We start from the raw sequence: 15,604 nt of genomic DNA on the forward strand, positions 1-15,604 counted from the left end.
AAGAAAAATCTGAATGTAATCACACTTGTAAAATGATGAACATTCATTTATAATTCATATTATAGAAAACCCCAAAATGATTCAGAGGCACATAATTGACACGAGGCAAAAAAAATCAGCATTAACAAGCCTGATGAAACAGTTAGGTTTTAAGGAATGTTTTTGAAGGAATAGCGAGAAATGTTCAGGGAATGAATACCGGAGGTTAGATTTGATATGGTTTAGTGGACATGATGGGAGTTGTGGAGAAGAGGTAATAATCAAGGAAGTGAGGAAGGTACATGAGGCTAGAGTTGGTAGAATGCAGAATTTTTGGAGGGTAGTAGGATCAGTGGAGATGACAGATATGCGGCAGAAATGAGCTCTGAGGCCTTTTAAAACAAATATGGGAATTTTAAACACAAGGTGTTGTTGGACGAGAAGCCAAATCAGATCGGTGAGCAGGGAGTCACCGATGGATGTGACAGTGTAGGTTGGTATGTGGCGACAAAACCTTATGGGATCAGGGTGTAAGGGGTTTCTGCGCCGAGCTTTCGCCCGACCTAAGGTCCCCGTGCCTTGCTCTGATCCCTTGACCAGGCCGCGCACACTGGTTCCCCGTGAGTGGTTCGACCCACTCACCCCCTACGGTTCTAGACACTGGACTTAGATGCAGGAGCGTTGATAGTGCAGAAAAAAACTCAACCAGACCAGATTTGAAGACCAGGGTTTAAATGGAAAAGGCTTTTATTGAGCGCTGGGGACTATTGTCCATGAATACTTATACAGTTCTATAAGACATATCTATAAGACACCGAATTACATGAATACTTTTGACTATGAATCATAAAACGCACAGTTCTACAAGACATATACATGAATACCTTTTTCCTCTGAATTCTCAAACGCACAGTTCTACAAGACATATACACGACTGTAAGATGGGGAACGTACGACACATTGCAAAATTGACCAACACATATTCCTTTACACACCCACGTTTATTCAAACCACCCTCCCCTCTACACTAAACTATGTCCAGGATATGCAGGATCGGGGTACATGCTCACCATGGGGCTATTACTGGGGTTACTGGCTGTTCGTGCTGCTTCTCCGCTGCTTTCCGTGTGGGTCGTGCTTGTCCCGAGTTTCTTCCTTCCGTTTCTTGCGTTCCTTGCAGGTTTTCTTGCAGTATTTCTTCTCGAGTTGCGTGCCGGTTCCTCTCTCTTGCACTTCGCTTCTTCTTGCCTGTCTTTTCTTCCTCCTGCATCCGTTTGACTTGAGTTTAAAACCCAAAAGTCGTGGCCAGTTATACTATTCTGACCCGTCCTATCTCCCGCCAGATCTTGGGATCTCTTTGTTTAAAAGATATGTATTGAGTTTTCTCTCTGATCTGCACTTATGTCCGGGGGTACCGGGGATGGCCAGACGGTGTTAATTGGTATTTCGTTGCGAGGTGATGGGTTTAACTGGTTTCCCATCATCTACCAGGTAGTTTTCTATGGGCTATTGTGCCCGCTTAACGAGATTAACCGTAGGTCGGCTTGGGGCATTGTGAGTATGCTGATGTCAGCGCCCCAGTGTCTGGACTTCGACCTGGTTTCGCAGGTTTCAGCATGGCCAATACCCATCCATTGTTCTGGCCGTGGCTTTGCAGAAACCTAGAGACTGGGCTGTAAGGTTTTTGCTCTTGTGGCTGGTCACGAGGTCCTTCGGCCATTTTAGGACCCACAGATTGTGACATCGCTTGGTAAACTGACCGCAGCCTTTCTCCGCTATCAGCCCCAGTCTCCCGTTTAAAATGTCCAAACTGCAGCTCTTTGGTTTGGTGTTGCTTTCAGAATGAGGGAAAACTTCTCAAATCTTACAGTCCCTCCTGTTGATTTGCATAACCCCAGCTTATCGAATCAATTAAATAATGTGGTTGAGCAATGTTTTCCCGATTCTCCACATCCAGACCCCTGAGGTTTTAACTAAAGTAGTGTTCCATTGCGAATGTACAGTCCCCATCTTTTAGGCTGACCTTTACTGCCCGTGTCCCGGGCAAAACTATATTACCAGTATGTACATTTTCATGTCAGACATATACACCTACACCTTGTCCCAGGCCGATGCCTCCACCATCCTCCTACTGGTGTCAGCTTTAATGTAGGACATGAAAACAACACAACAGCAAAACGATACATTTTTTTACATTCCTTCAACACAATCATTCTTTATATAATTTTGAAAAAGGACAATGCAAAACACAGTTCACTCGGTGCGGAGGGGCCCGTCCTTCTAGCAGCTTGCGGCTGGGTCCTGCTCGCCCACCCGCACGTAACGGTCTCTCCATTCCCCCTGATATACTCGGTTATTGAGGTGCTGCCCTCTTTTACATTTTACACATAATAAATATAATACTATCCCTGCTTGTACCACAACTAATGCGTGTGACGCTATCCTAACCCAAGACGGGACCTCGATATTGGTGAACAGGTCCCACCATGGTGGAATCACAATGTCCAATATTTCGGACCCTATCTCTACTGTCTTTTGCTCCAGGGTATAAAAGTGCCTTTGTGACACGGCGACTGCCTTTAACAGGGTTGTGAGATGTTCGGGGAGAGGGGGAATGGCGTACCCGAAATGCGCTACAAATCGCTGCAGGTCGGTGAAGTCCAGCTCGGCGATTATCTCGCGCAGGTGTAGTGTCATCGCCTGGTCCTCATGCAGCTCGGACCCGACGACCTTGTTCTCATCCGTGAGGATGCCTTTTAACTGCGACTTTAACCTGTTAATCTGGGTCTGCAGCTCCATGGTATCTAGAGCGTTGACCACAGATGTCCCGGTGTTAAAGCCCGTAAATACATCATTCACTACACCCCTCCTATGCCTCCCCGTCTGACCCCAGTCCTCCAGCTCTTGGCTATACAAGCTCTCCTTGTCCACACTGGCAAGGTCGAACTCGTAAAATTGCCGGAACATGTTGGTCAGTAGCACCTGGTACAGTCTTTCAGTTTCCCTGGGGCACCACCCCGGCAACCGCACCTCGGTGAGGTTTAAGATCACCGAGGCTACCGCGTAGTGCACCCCCTGGTACAATACCTGGTCAGTCGGTAGCAGTACCAGGCCATTCCCGGGCCCCTTAGTGGTTTTTGGGCACTCACCCTCCTGTGCTACTGCCAGCGGAACTGTGGGAGGTGTTATGCGTGGTCGTGTGATGAGTTCAGTGGCGTTTACCGGGATTGGGGAAAGGGGGACCCCACAAGCCCGCGAGCTAACATCACACCTCATCCCCTTACCGTCATCCTGCCACTGTCTCTGGAAAAATATGCTGTTGCCCGTGGGACAGCGATACCTCGAACCCCACATACACATATAAATCCCCTCATCCGGTTCCCACCATTTGTCCCAACACACACTCAACTGTTCTTTAGTCCCAGAAATAGTTATGTGAGTGTTGTTGTTAAGTCTCTCCCACTCAACAGTGGAGTTGGCCATTGTCCGGCTCGTTTTCCACAGCCACCACCGTCTGCTCGTGGGGACCTTCCCCGTGCATACCAGGCAGATCCTTTTTCCAACGGTGGCGCTTACCCTTTGGGCGATGATCTTGACTCTCGGGCACAATAACGAAGTGTTCCGATAAGCAAAGCCTGAGGCGCTGGAATACTCTGAAGAGTTCGATCCCAGCCACCCCGGCCACCGGCCTTCATGGAAGTGAACTGCGGTCTCCTCCGCTTCTCTCCTTCCAGTCCCATCGGTCGCGATGGGAGCCGTGTCCCCGGAGCAGCCGTAAATGATGATGTCCTTGGTGCGGCCCCGATAGGCCCACCCACATCCGATCGCCATGGCAACGATCCACCACACGAGTGCCTCCTTCCACTCCAGAAAAACAGATAAAGAAATATGGTATAGCCAGGCTCTTGGGGAGCGCTTGGCTTTGTTAACGCCTCTGCGGGCGGGTCTCTTGACCCCCAGCCTGCACCCCACACCCACACATCCTGGACGCATCAACTCTATCTAAAATTATCCCCACAAACTTATCTAAAATACTTATCCTTATCTAAATTGCTTATCCTTATCTAAAATACCTATCCTTATCTATTCTAAAATATAATACAGCGCCGCCTTCCCAGGGCGGTTCAGCTAATCCCTGTCAGGGCTGCAGCGGTTCATCTCCTGCGGCTGCACCACGCTGTCTCCCACCTTTGATCCTCCGCAGCCTGTCGCTGCCTGGCGGGGGCTAAACCTCCTCTGAAACGTTAGCTCCCTCCTCCTCACTTGGCTCCGGTACCTCGGGGCGTGATTGACCTCTGTCCAAAACTTTCTAGGTTGGGGTCCCCTGCTAGACCTACGGAGAGTCACCTTAGGCACTGCCCCCTGGACAGCCTGGCTGAGGACCGGTTCCTGCCGTGCTGCAGCTCGGGTACCCCCCGCAGCTGCCGACCCTGGCCCCGCCTCATCCAGCTCTGCCCCCTTGGTGCTGGGTATACCCGCGGCATCCGGCCTCACCCTGCCTGTACCTACAGGTGGTGAGCCTCCGCCCGCTACCCCCGCCTTCCTGGTGCTTGAGTTGGGGACGTTACTGTCGTCCCCCTCCGACTCCTCTTCCTCCGTAATGGGATCCAGCCCCTGGTCGAGCTGATCAGGCTCTTCCTCATCTGAATCCCACCCAAAACGCGAGACCCTCCATTCCTGGAGAATGTCCTCCCCCCTCACGCAACCTTGCCTGTCTGCGTGATCTGCCTCATCCTTGGCTGTGAGTCCCCACTCACAGGGCTGGCCCCTGTGGTTGACCCCTGTGCTCCAGGCTTATAACTACCTACCCTACCATAATCGTGTTTGTGGGTCACAAACGCGTTCAGGTTGTTCCCCACACACTCTTGCAGTTTGGCCGGGACCTCCGCCACCATGCGCTCGAGGTCGTAACCCTCGGGCGGCTTCATGGTGCACAGAGTCTCTTTCCCCTCTTTTCCCCTAATCCCCTTCCCACCCCCTTCTGTCCACTTCATCAGGATACACTCCCATGTGGTATGGAGTGCTCCCAAGTGAATGGACAGCGGGATGGAACGCGCGCCAGCCTGTTCCTTCCCCGTGAACCCCGACAGTGCGAAAGGGACCCCCGTGGACAGGGGAGAGTCAAAGGGTTCCTCTGTGGACCACGGTGCATGAAGCCCCCGTGTCCGACAGGTAACTGCCCCTTTGCCTCTCCACTACCATCTCCACAAGCGGCCTCTTCCAAGCATCGTAGCGGAGCGGACACAGATGGGCGGGCTGCGTGGGCTGATGTCATTGGGGAATGTCCAGTGCCCCCGCACCCGGGGAGCCGGTAGCGACTGCCACCTTCCCCTGTGCGGCCATGAGGGACCGCATCACCTTGATCATCGATTCGATAATCTCGGGCTTAACTGGGACATCGGCGCGCAGGGTGGTGCCAACCCTATCTTCCTTGGTGTGGACCCTGCAATCCTTCCGCCAGTGCCCCACCTTACCGCACTTAAAACACTTGGACTGTGCGGTAGGGTTACCCTCCTGTCGCCACTCGTTTTGGGCCGGTGTAGTAGCCTCCGCCACGTGCACCTTCCCTTTTACGAGTCGGGTAGACGTGCTCCGGGTGTTACTATACCCTACCGTGAGACGGTCCAAAACCGTCTCCTCCGTGCTATTTGCGGGATCAAACCAGGCTTTCGCCTGTTCCCTGACGGCTGCCAGGCTGTTTGACACCAAACATCGGAGCCACTGGGCTCTCCCATTCCCGACCAGTTCATCCCGCGCGGGGACGTGCGGGCAGCTGCTCTTATACACTGTCCACAGTCGCGCCGCAAAAACCTTTGGGGGTTCTCCCTCCATCTGGAGGGTCCTCCCCAATCGGGCAAATGGACCCTCATCGCCCATCCCCAAAACTTCCAGGACCTCGTCCCGTAGGAGATCGTAGGTCCTGGTCCCTCTTTTACTCTCATCTGCGAGGCATTGGAGGATCGAGCTGTCCAGGGAGAACAGCAACAATTTTGCCCATTCTCCCTCGTCGCAACCGTTGATTGCGGCGGTTTGCTCGATCTCCCTGAAATGCAGCGAAGGGTCCCCTGATTCGGACAATTTTGCTACATGCCCGATCATAGCTCTTAACTGCTGGGAGCTGTGGGGCACCACGATCTCGCTCTGAATGGGTCCGGCGTCCCCGTTCAGCGCGGTGGGTCCCCGTCTGGTTTCCAGGACCGGGCACATGGGCGCCGGTGCCGAGTCCTCGACCGGGAGCTCCTCTCTCTCTCTCTCACCTACACTACCCCTTTCCCAGGATGCCTCGTAGCTAGGGGAATTGTGGAGTCTGGGGGCCAAAGCCACCACGGTGTTTCTGGGGACCGGAACCGGGACCTTCGCAACCGCCAGCGACTGGCTCACTGGGGGGTTCATTAGATAGACCAGCCCTTTTACTTTATTTAAAGTACTCCGCAGACCCTCTATCTCCTGCAGGCAGGCCCCGTGGTCGGCCCCTTCCGACCTGTCCTCCAAAACCATTTTGTAGGCTGCCCTAACCCCCTTGAGGTTCTCTTCCTGGGTCTCCAGCTGGTGGCTCAGGGAAGCGCACTGCTCCCTGAGCTTGCCCTTACTGCGCATGGCCTCAGTGATCTGGCACTCCATCAGCTCTACCCTGGCTTCGTGGCGATTGGTCACGACCCGGCGCTCCTGGTTTAAAGAGTCCAGAGCCTCAATCAATTGGTTCCCACCCGCAGCCTTCTCCTCTACCCCCTCCTGAAGGTCCCTGATCTGGGCTGCCTGTGCCACAACCACGCGGTCCAAAAGCTGGACCTGCTTTTTATAGCAGGTCAGCCAGACCGCCTTTTCTACAGATTTCTTGTGGGCTTTACTGGCCGTCCACCGGATCGCTGCATCCAGTGGGCGCTTGTCCTCTAACAAACCACACATCCATTGTTTGGTGATATTCACCTTGCTAAAAACATAGTCCGCAATGCGCTCGTCCATTACATCCCTAGTTTTAAAATCCTTTTCTGGTACACTATCATCCTGCTGCCAGTGTCCGTTCGTGGTCGCCATTATCTGTAAGGGGTTTCTGCGCCGAGCTTTCGCCCGACCTGAGGTCCCCGTGCCTTGCTCTGATCCCTTGACCAGGCCGCGCACACTGGTTCCCCGTGAGTGGTTCGACCCACTCACCCCCTACGGTTCTGGACACTGGACTTAGATGCAGGAGCGTTGATAGTGCAGAAAAAAACTCAACCAGACCAGATTTGAAGACCAGGGTTTAAATGGAAAAGGCTTTTATTGAGCGCTGGGGACCATGAATACTTATACAGTTCTATAAGACATATCTATAAGACATACCGAATTACATGAATACTTTTGACTATGAATCATAAAACGCACAGTTCTACAAGACATATACATGAATACCTTTTTCTCTGAATTCTCAAACGCACAGTTCTACAAGACATATACACGACTAAGATGGGGAACGTACGACACATCGCAAAATTGACCAACACATATTCCTTTACACACCCACGTTTATTCAAACCACCCTCCCCTCTACACTGAACTATGTCCAGGATATGCAGGATCGGGGTACATGCTCACCATGGGGCTATTACTGGGGTTACTGGCTGTTCGTGCTGCTTCTCCGCTGCTTTCCGTGAGGGTCGTGCTTGTCCCCTGAGTTTCTTCCTTCTGTTTCTTGCGTTCCTTGCAGGTTTTCTTGCAGTATTTCTTCTCGAGTTGCGTGCCGGTTCCTCTCTCTTGCACTTCGCTTCTTCTTGCCTGTCTTTTCTTCCTCCTGCATCCGTTTGACTTGAGTTTAAAACCCAAAAGTCGTGGCCAGTTATACTGACCCGTCCTACCTCCCGCCAGATCTTGGGATCTCCTTGTTTAAAAGATATGTATTGAGTTTTCTCTCTGATCTGCGCTTATGTCCGGGGGTACCGGGGATGGCCAGACGGTGTTAATTGGTATTTTGTTGCGAGGTGATGGGTTTAACTGGTTTCCCATCACCTACCAGGTAGTTTTCTATGGGCTATTGTGCCCCCTTAACGAGATTAACTGTAGGTCGGCTTGGGGCATTGTGAGTATGCTGATGTCAGCGCCCCAGTGTCTGGACTTCGACCTGGTTTCGCAGGTTTCTGCATGGCCAATACCCATCCATTGTTCTGGCCGTGGCTTTGCAGAAACCTAGAGACTGGGCTGAAAGGTTTTTGCTCTTGTGGCTGGTCACGAGATCCTTCGGCCATTTTAGGACCCACAGATTGTGACATCCCTTGGTAAACTGACCGCAGCCTTTCTCCGCTATCAGCCCCAGTCTCCCCTTTAAAATGTCCAAACTGCAGCTCTTTGGTTTGGTGTTGCTTGCAGAATGAGGGAAAACTTCTCAAATCTTACAGGGTTATGAAAATTATTTGATAGAGGCTTATCAGGCGAACCATAGTTGACTCTGGTAGTAACTAAATTACTCTAGATTTCAACAGATGAGAACAGAGATGAGTAAAGTAATGCTGGTGGAATTAGGTGGTCTTTTCTCAGCATAAAGTGAAAATGAAGTGACACCAGTTTTAAATGAAATCTGAAGGAGAATTCAAAATACCTTTAGAAGGATTATTGTGTGCTAAATAGAAGTATATTATTGAGAAATCTTTTGGATTCTTAAAATTATGATTTTTATTTAAATGTTTATTATTCTTTTACAGCACTTATTAGTGAAGCTGCAGGAGATTGAAAGCCGGACTGACCAGCTTCTTACTCGGTATCAAGCAGAAAAAGTAAGCTGAGATAAAAAGAAAAAAAAACATTACAAGCAATAAATTGAACTTGCTGTCTCTATTTAATATAAACACTGTTGTATTCAGGCCTGTATTAAAATGGTTGTGCATGGTTAATAATTTATTCAGCTTCGTTCTCTTGCCTTTTGCTACATTATATGCAGCTCTCAGATGATTTTTACATCGTTCCTTTCACTGATACACTCACATTTGTGTTGGAGAATTTCCTACTTTCATTTCCATTGAATAAGGCTTTCTATTGGATATAAAAGCTCACTGAATTTGTTGAATAAATATTGCCGGACATGTACATGCAATGCAATTTCCATATCAAGTGAAAGTAACAAATTATTTAAACAAGATTTTCTTTGCAATTTTTTATCAGTTTTGTTAATCAGCACATTTTTCATGAGGTCTCGAGCTAGCAAATGGCCATGTCTAAGTTACTGGTTTTGAAAATAGACAACCCTCAGCCATTGTCAGTGAGCATGTCAGATTCAATGGTAAAGAAGACCAATTCAGATTATTTAGTTTTTTATGATCTTGAGTTTAATAAATTGCTTTGAGTTTGAATAATCAGGGTCTGGTGACAGTAGTATAACAGATAAACCTCAAGAGTTATGGCCCTACTAATGTGCTAGTAGATGGACAGTCATCCCAGATTTTGCAGGAACTTGTCTATGTCTAATTATTATTTTGTTTTTGACTTGATAGGAATTCCTTAAATTCCAATTAAGTAACTTGATGTATTGGAGAGATGAAATTAGAGACTGTTATAATGACAGAAGAGGAATGGTATTTTCTTGAGTCAAATAAATTTGGCATCAAGAGAAATTTTTGAAAGATACATCAAGGAAAGCAATATTGATGAATTTGTGGTTAATGACAATAAATATTTAGACCACCACAAAAATAATGATGGGAGATGTTAGTGTAGTTAGTTTTTATATATTCTGACTCTGGGATTGTGTGGTTTAAAACTAAATTAAGTGCAATAAATATTGATTAGTTCCTGGTCTTCCATGATGGTTGTGCATTCAGCAGAAAATTACATTTCCAAAGCAGCTCTTTTAATAGACCTTTTTAGAACCATACATGTGAGTTGGCACAGCTACATCACAGTTCTGTTTCAATCGAAATGCCTTGTCTTTAGGGAGGGAAATAATGTGATATTATCATGCGAAGCTCTCAAATTCATAATGGATTATTGAGGTTAACTGGAGATTGTATTAGTGTCATGTTCTGTAACTTTTTTGTTTCCAAATTATTACTTCTTAGTGTTCCCACCAATCAGCAAGATATTATTGAGATTTGTGCAATTTTCTTTCATCGCAAGATAGAACCTATTGTGTCACCAAATACTAAAAATAAATCATTGCATTGGTAAGCTGGCATTATAATTGATTTGTTACTCAGGAAAGAGCAATGAACTGTTTACTGAGCCACTTTCTTTCTTTCTCTAGGATAATGCTCACGCAGCAGCAGAATTATCCAAATCACTTGAAAGCACTCGAGCCCATCTACAGGGACAGCTTCGCAGTAAAGAGGCAGAAAACAATCGCATGGCTGTTCAGATTAGGGTATTTCAATGTCTTTTCAAATTTTGATGTGACTAAACCAAAATACAAAACAAAATCTGACTTGCCCCATGAGTATCCATAGATTTGACTTTCTATTACATTCATATTAATTTTTTTATTTGCTTACGAGTAATTTATTAATTGTTAAGATGGGCACAAAGACACCACCCAATGTCAACATTCATTTTGTGTCTAATTGCTGCTATATTGTGTTGCTAGAAAATCTCTAATGGTCTGAAGAAGGGTCTCGACCCAAAACGACACCCATTCCTTTTCTCCAGAGATGCTGCCTGTCCCACTGAGTTACTCCAGCTTTTTGTGTCTAATGGTATTGGTCCCATTAATATGATTCTTTTTATTAAAGCACTGGAATCGGTGAGTCCTTTGATACATACTCAATGAAAGGTTTATTCTCTGATAAATCTTATATTGCAGATACATGTATGCATTCTTCACTGCTGCACTCCTGTCCCACTAAGCATTTAAATTGGTGCTTAAATGAAGGACTGGGAGGTTAGAGATACCACTTAATGAGATAATCAGCTCTTGACATAATTATTTGCTCTTCAAGTCAGATGGACGTTTAAGGTCCCACGGCAGTGTTTGAACAGCAGCATGTTCTCCAAGTGTGTTGCCCTACATTGCTCATCAAATGAACAAAATTGAAAGCGGTTTAAATCATCATTATTCTCATTGTACTCTTGTAGAATTTCTGTTCATGCAAAATAACTGCTATTTGTACCAACATCAATTAAATGCAAAATTGTAATTGTTTAGGAGATTTTAAGGGACGCAACAACTATATGTGCATGTCTTTTTTTTGTGCTATCTTTACATGTTCTGTTTTATATTTTGTGGTCTCCAGTTGAAGTTTTCAATTTGTTCTAATGTTACTCCTTCAGAATTTTGAGCGTACCATTTCACAGCAGAAAGGGCAAATGGACTACTTAACAGAGCAATTGACGTTGTTTCAAAATAAAAAGGACAGAGACAAGGAGGCCTTAAAGAAAGCCACAAAGGCTCAGAAACAACGAGCTGAACGCAGTGAAGACGCAGTCGAGCTGCTCAATTCCCAGCTTGTTAGCAAGGTATTCAATTAGTATTAGGAAATAGAGTGGCTTGGAATGTTGGCATCTAAAACTGAAATTGAATAACTGAAATTGAATAGGTATGTTTTGAATTGGATTAATCATACCATGTACCTGGAGCAAATGATGAATGGCAGAACTTTACTTCCTCCACACTGAAAGACAATAGACAATAGGTGCAGGAGTAGGCCATTCTCCCACACTCTGGAACTCACTACCCCAAACCGTCAGAGACTCACCACATTCAAAACATCACTGAAGTCTCATCTGTTCAGCACTGCCTTCAATCACTGACCGTTACCTCTTTTTCCTTTTCTCTTCGTTTACTCATTTATCTATTTATTTTCTTTTATGTTTTAGTAAACCCTGTAAAGCGTCTTTGAGTGTTAGAAAAGCGCTATATAAATGTAATGCATTATTATTATTATTATTATTATTATTCAGCCCTTCGAGTCAGCACCCGCCATTCAATGTGATCATGGCTGATCATCCACAATCAGTACCCCGTTCCTGCCCTCTCCCCATACCCCCTGACTCCGCTGTTATTTAGAGCTCTATCTAACTCTCTTGAAAGTATCCAGAGAATTGGCCTCCACTGCCTTCTGAGGCAGAGAGTTCCACAGATTTACAAAAGTTTTTCCTCATCTCCATTCTAAATGGCCTACCCCATATTCTTAAACTATGGCCCCTGGTTCTGGACTTCCCCAACATTAGGAACATGTTTCCTGCCTCTGAGCTGCCACCTTGTCTTTAGACATGTCAACTATGCACCCAAATAACTTTGTGCCAAGGAAGAAAAGCTTTATTCTGAGCATACCCTATTGATCTTGTAGTGGTTGTATACCATATTACGTATTAACATTCCTTACAATGACAAGAAGTGTTCAAATAGTGCAAACTGACTATATTTAACTGCAATTGATAGTTAAACCTTTTAGTTTTTTAAGAAAATAGGCTACATTATAATTTTTGCTGTAGTACCTTTAATATATTTCTTATTTAAAACGAGCAGAGTAATAAAATGTCACTTCCACTGTGAACCTTGTGTGGTTGGCTTGTTTATAGGAGACGCAGTTGGCAGATGCGTTGTCATCAGCTGAGACTTGGAGAAGTTGTTATAACAAGGTGATGAAAGAAAAGAGTCAACTGGAGATTGAGATCTCAATCATGAACAAGTAAGAAAGTTGAGAGCTTGAACAACTCGGGAGAAAATACAAACTTGGTGTCATTTAGTATGATCGCACATTAACCATGAATAGTATTTTTAATTGTGAATTTGCACTGAGACTTTGCAATGTTCATTTTAACAAGATAGCAATTGTTTATGGTATCTACTCGTGGCTTTCCCCCAGTTTGGTACACTTCCTGATGACCTTGAGTAGAGCTTCCTTTTTCACTGTTTAAATATTTTTGAACCAATAAACCAGATTGTCTTAATAATCAGTTCATGAAGAATTATGGGATATATTAGGACCTAAAGATGCCTTAAAGTCTATTTTTAAAACACATTTTTGAAATGCGATTCTTATAAAACCATGTGATGCAAAACTGCGGTGAAGTAGAGATGCAGCTTGATTTTATATTGTGACCGTTATATTTTCTGAAACAACAATTACCTTTGCAACACAGCTGTTGATATTCATTTATGAGGCATTAAATTTATTTGATTTGTTACATAAATCCCTTTCCTTAGTCAGATGACCTTATTTGGCATTACAAGTTTTTCAAATGGACAGTAATGCAGGATATAAGGTGATAACAATACACTTAGTGGCTGCAAACTGAATCTATTTGCAAAATGAATTTAAATTACATTGATTAATTACATTGCCATTTTTTAATGTTGCCAACATATGAACAAAGATTGCGACCTGAAATAGATTGTATGTGCAAAAGGAGTGCATGTGAACAGTATCTTTAAGGTAATAAGTTTTCTTCTGGCAGCCGTAATACGGATCTACTGGATCAAACTCATCATGTGGAGGATAAGGCTCGAGGAGACCTGGATTCGCTCATGGACAGACTCCACAAGATGTCCTCAGAAAGCACATCCATCAAAATGGAGAATGAGACAATGAAGGTAAAGATTTTCTTGCTCAAAATTCTCCATTGGCAGGTATATAAAAGTCAACTGGCCAGGCAAATGTGGCAGGACCTAAATATCATCATGGGCTAAAGTTAAAATCATGGGTGATTTCTTGCAACAATGCATTCTTCCTTTTGCACCCATTTTGAAATAAACAACAAAGTTCTACCAAGGTGTCCTCTTCCATCTCGGTGGCAGATCTACTTTCATGAGGGTAAACTCTTGGAAAGCGATCAATCCGGATGGAATTGATGGACAGTTTGTTGCCCTCCAGATCACCAGAACCCTGACCTGGACCCCTCATATTGATTAAATGATCAAGGAGTGCATCATAGTTTTTACATTTCTAGACAGCTGAGATGATTTGGCATGTCCACGATGACTAGTATGACAACTGCTCTGCATTTGACTGCCTGAACCCATAGAGATTGGTGAACACTGCCCAAGCTTGTCACTTCCTTCCATTTTGTCACAAGCTTGTCACTTCCTTCCATCTGGACTATCTTTGTAGTACATTGCATCAGGAAGGCTGGAAATATTGTCAAAGACACCTGTCACCCAGAGAAATCCCTTTTTTCCCTTCTACATTTTAGGAGAATATATAGAAGGTTGAAACCCTGAACATCCAGACTAAAAAACATCTTCCCCATGTTATCATGCTGCTGAACCAATTACCTCTTTCACATCTGACTACCGGAGATGCTGCCACATGCAATTTCTCTTGGCTCTTTCTCATTGGTTTTTCCATTATTGCACTTTATTATATATTTTGCGCTACTTTGGATTAAACCACAATCTTTGCACTATTTTACTGTTTTGCATTTGTTTTATTTATTGCTGTATCTATCATTAGCGTTCACTGTCTATAAGCTTAACGAAAAATTTCATAGCATCCTAGTATACACAGAACCGTACTGCAATCATCCATGAGGAGCCTTATTAAAAGCCTTACTAAAATCCCAATATAACATCCACCACCCTACCTTCTCATTCATCATCTCCCTAAAAACTCAATTAAGATAGTTAATACACAACCTGCTGTGTACAAAGCTGTGATGTCTATCCCTAATTAGCCTACTCTCATTTGGAAAAGAGTGGGCTAATTAGGGATAGACAACATGGCTTTGTAAGCAGCCGATTGTGTATTAACTAACTTAAGAGAATGCTTTGAGAAAGGATTTACTCCAGAAATCCTTTCTCGAAGCACTCTCAATAGTTTTCGTACCATTGACGTGAGGCTCACTGGCCTATATATAGTTCCCTGGATTCTCCCTACTTCCCTTTTTAAACAAAAGAACAACACTGGCCTGAAATAGGCCGTTGACCTTTCACCGCCCAGCGGCGGCTTCAATATCGGGAGCCCCGACCGCCCCGACGTGGCAAATCCAACAGCCTGACCGCGGGACAAGACGGCAGGGAAGAGAAAAAGACATTTTGGCCTTCCATCACAGTGAGGAGGGACTGGAGGAGACTCACTGTGATGGATGTTTCTTTTTGTTTGGTGTTAGTTGTGATTGTATGTGTTATTGCATTTTTATTGATTAATCTTATTGGTCTTATTGTTCAACTGCGGGTAATGTTTCATTTTACTACACATTTATGTGTATGTAACAAATAAACGACTATTGACTATTGACTCTCCGGTTCTCCGGGATCTTGCCCGTGGCTAGAGAAAAAATAATGATCCTCGTCAGGGCCCCCGCAATCTCCTCCCTTGGCTCCCACAATAACCCAGAATAGATCCCATCTTGCCCTGGGGTCTTATCCACCTCAATGCTCTTCAAGAGCCTCTGCAACACCACCTTCTTGATCTCAAACTTCCCCAGCTTATTTGTATTCTTCACATTGATCTCCAATTCCTCCTCGGTGAATACAGATGCAAAGTACTTGTTTAGTACCTCGCCTACATCCTCCTACTTCAAGCATAGATTCCCTATTTGTCCTTGATAATAAACTAACCTAATCTACTCTGTAACAAAATAGCACCAAAAGGATGGTGAATATTATTTTTATGATTCATATCTATTATCTTCATTTATACTTGTGTAGAATAAATTAGATTAATGATTCATATCTGATTTTGATTCAGTGACGTGTTTTGAGTTTGCATTTGAAAAACTTCTTGGG

The 15,604-nt window shown here is 45.1% G+C and overlaps 2 protein-coding genes across 7 annotated transcripts in view; one reads left to right on the top strand and one right to left on the bottom strand.

Moving 5' to 3' along the window:
* The window catches only part of odf2a (outer dense fiber of sperm tails 2a), a 46,623-nt gene that overhangs the window by 20,182 nt on the left and 10,837 nt on the right, over window positions 1-15,604 (top strand). For all 6 annotated transcript variants that reach the window (XM_078425776.1, XM_078425777.1, XM_078425778.1 and 3 more), the window contains exons 9-13: window positions 8,652-8,723; window positions 10,187-10,303; window positions 11,206-11,391; window positions 12,457-12,566; window positions 13,336-13,471. In XM_078425776.1, coding sequence (XP_078281902.1) covers window positions 8,652-8,723; window positions 10,187-10,303; window positions 11,206-11,391; window positions 12,457-12,566; window positions 13,336-13,471 — 621 coding nt within the window. The remainder of the gene's footprint in view (window positions 1-8,651; window positions 8,724-10,186; window positions 10,304-11,205; window positions 11,392-12,456; window positions 12,567-13,335; window positions 13,472-15,604) is intronic.
* The window catches only part of LOC144608216 (uncharacterized), a 40,051-nt gene continuing 25,180 nt past the window's right edge, over window positions 734-15,604 (bottom strand). The window contains exon 4 of the mRNA XM_078425780.1: window positions 734-3,843. Coding sequence (XP_078281906.1) covers window positions 2,260-3,810 — 1,551 coding nt within the window. The 5' untranslated portion in view covers window positions 3,811-3,843 and the 3' untranslated portion in view covers window positions 734-2,259. The remainder of the gene's footprint in view (window positions 3,844-15,604) is intronic.

This window comes from Rhinoraja longicauda, chromosome 31 (genome assembly GCF_053455715.1).
Source record: "Rhinoraja longicauda isolate Sanriku21f chromosome 31, sRhiLon1.1, whole genome shotgun sequence".
In the NCBI taxonomy this organism is placed as follows: Eukaryota; Metazoa; Chordata; class Chondrichthyes; order Rajiformes; family Arhynchobatidae; genus Rhinoraja; species Rhinoraja longicauda.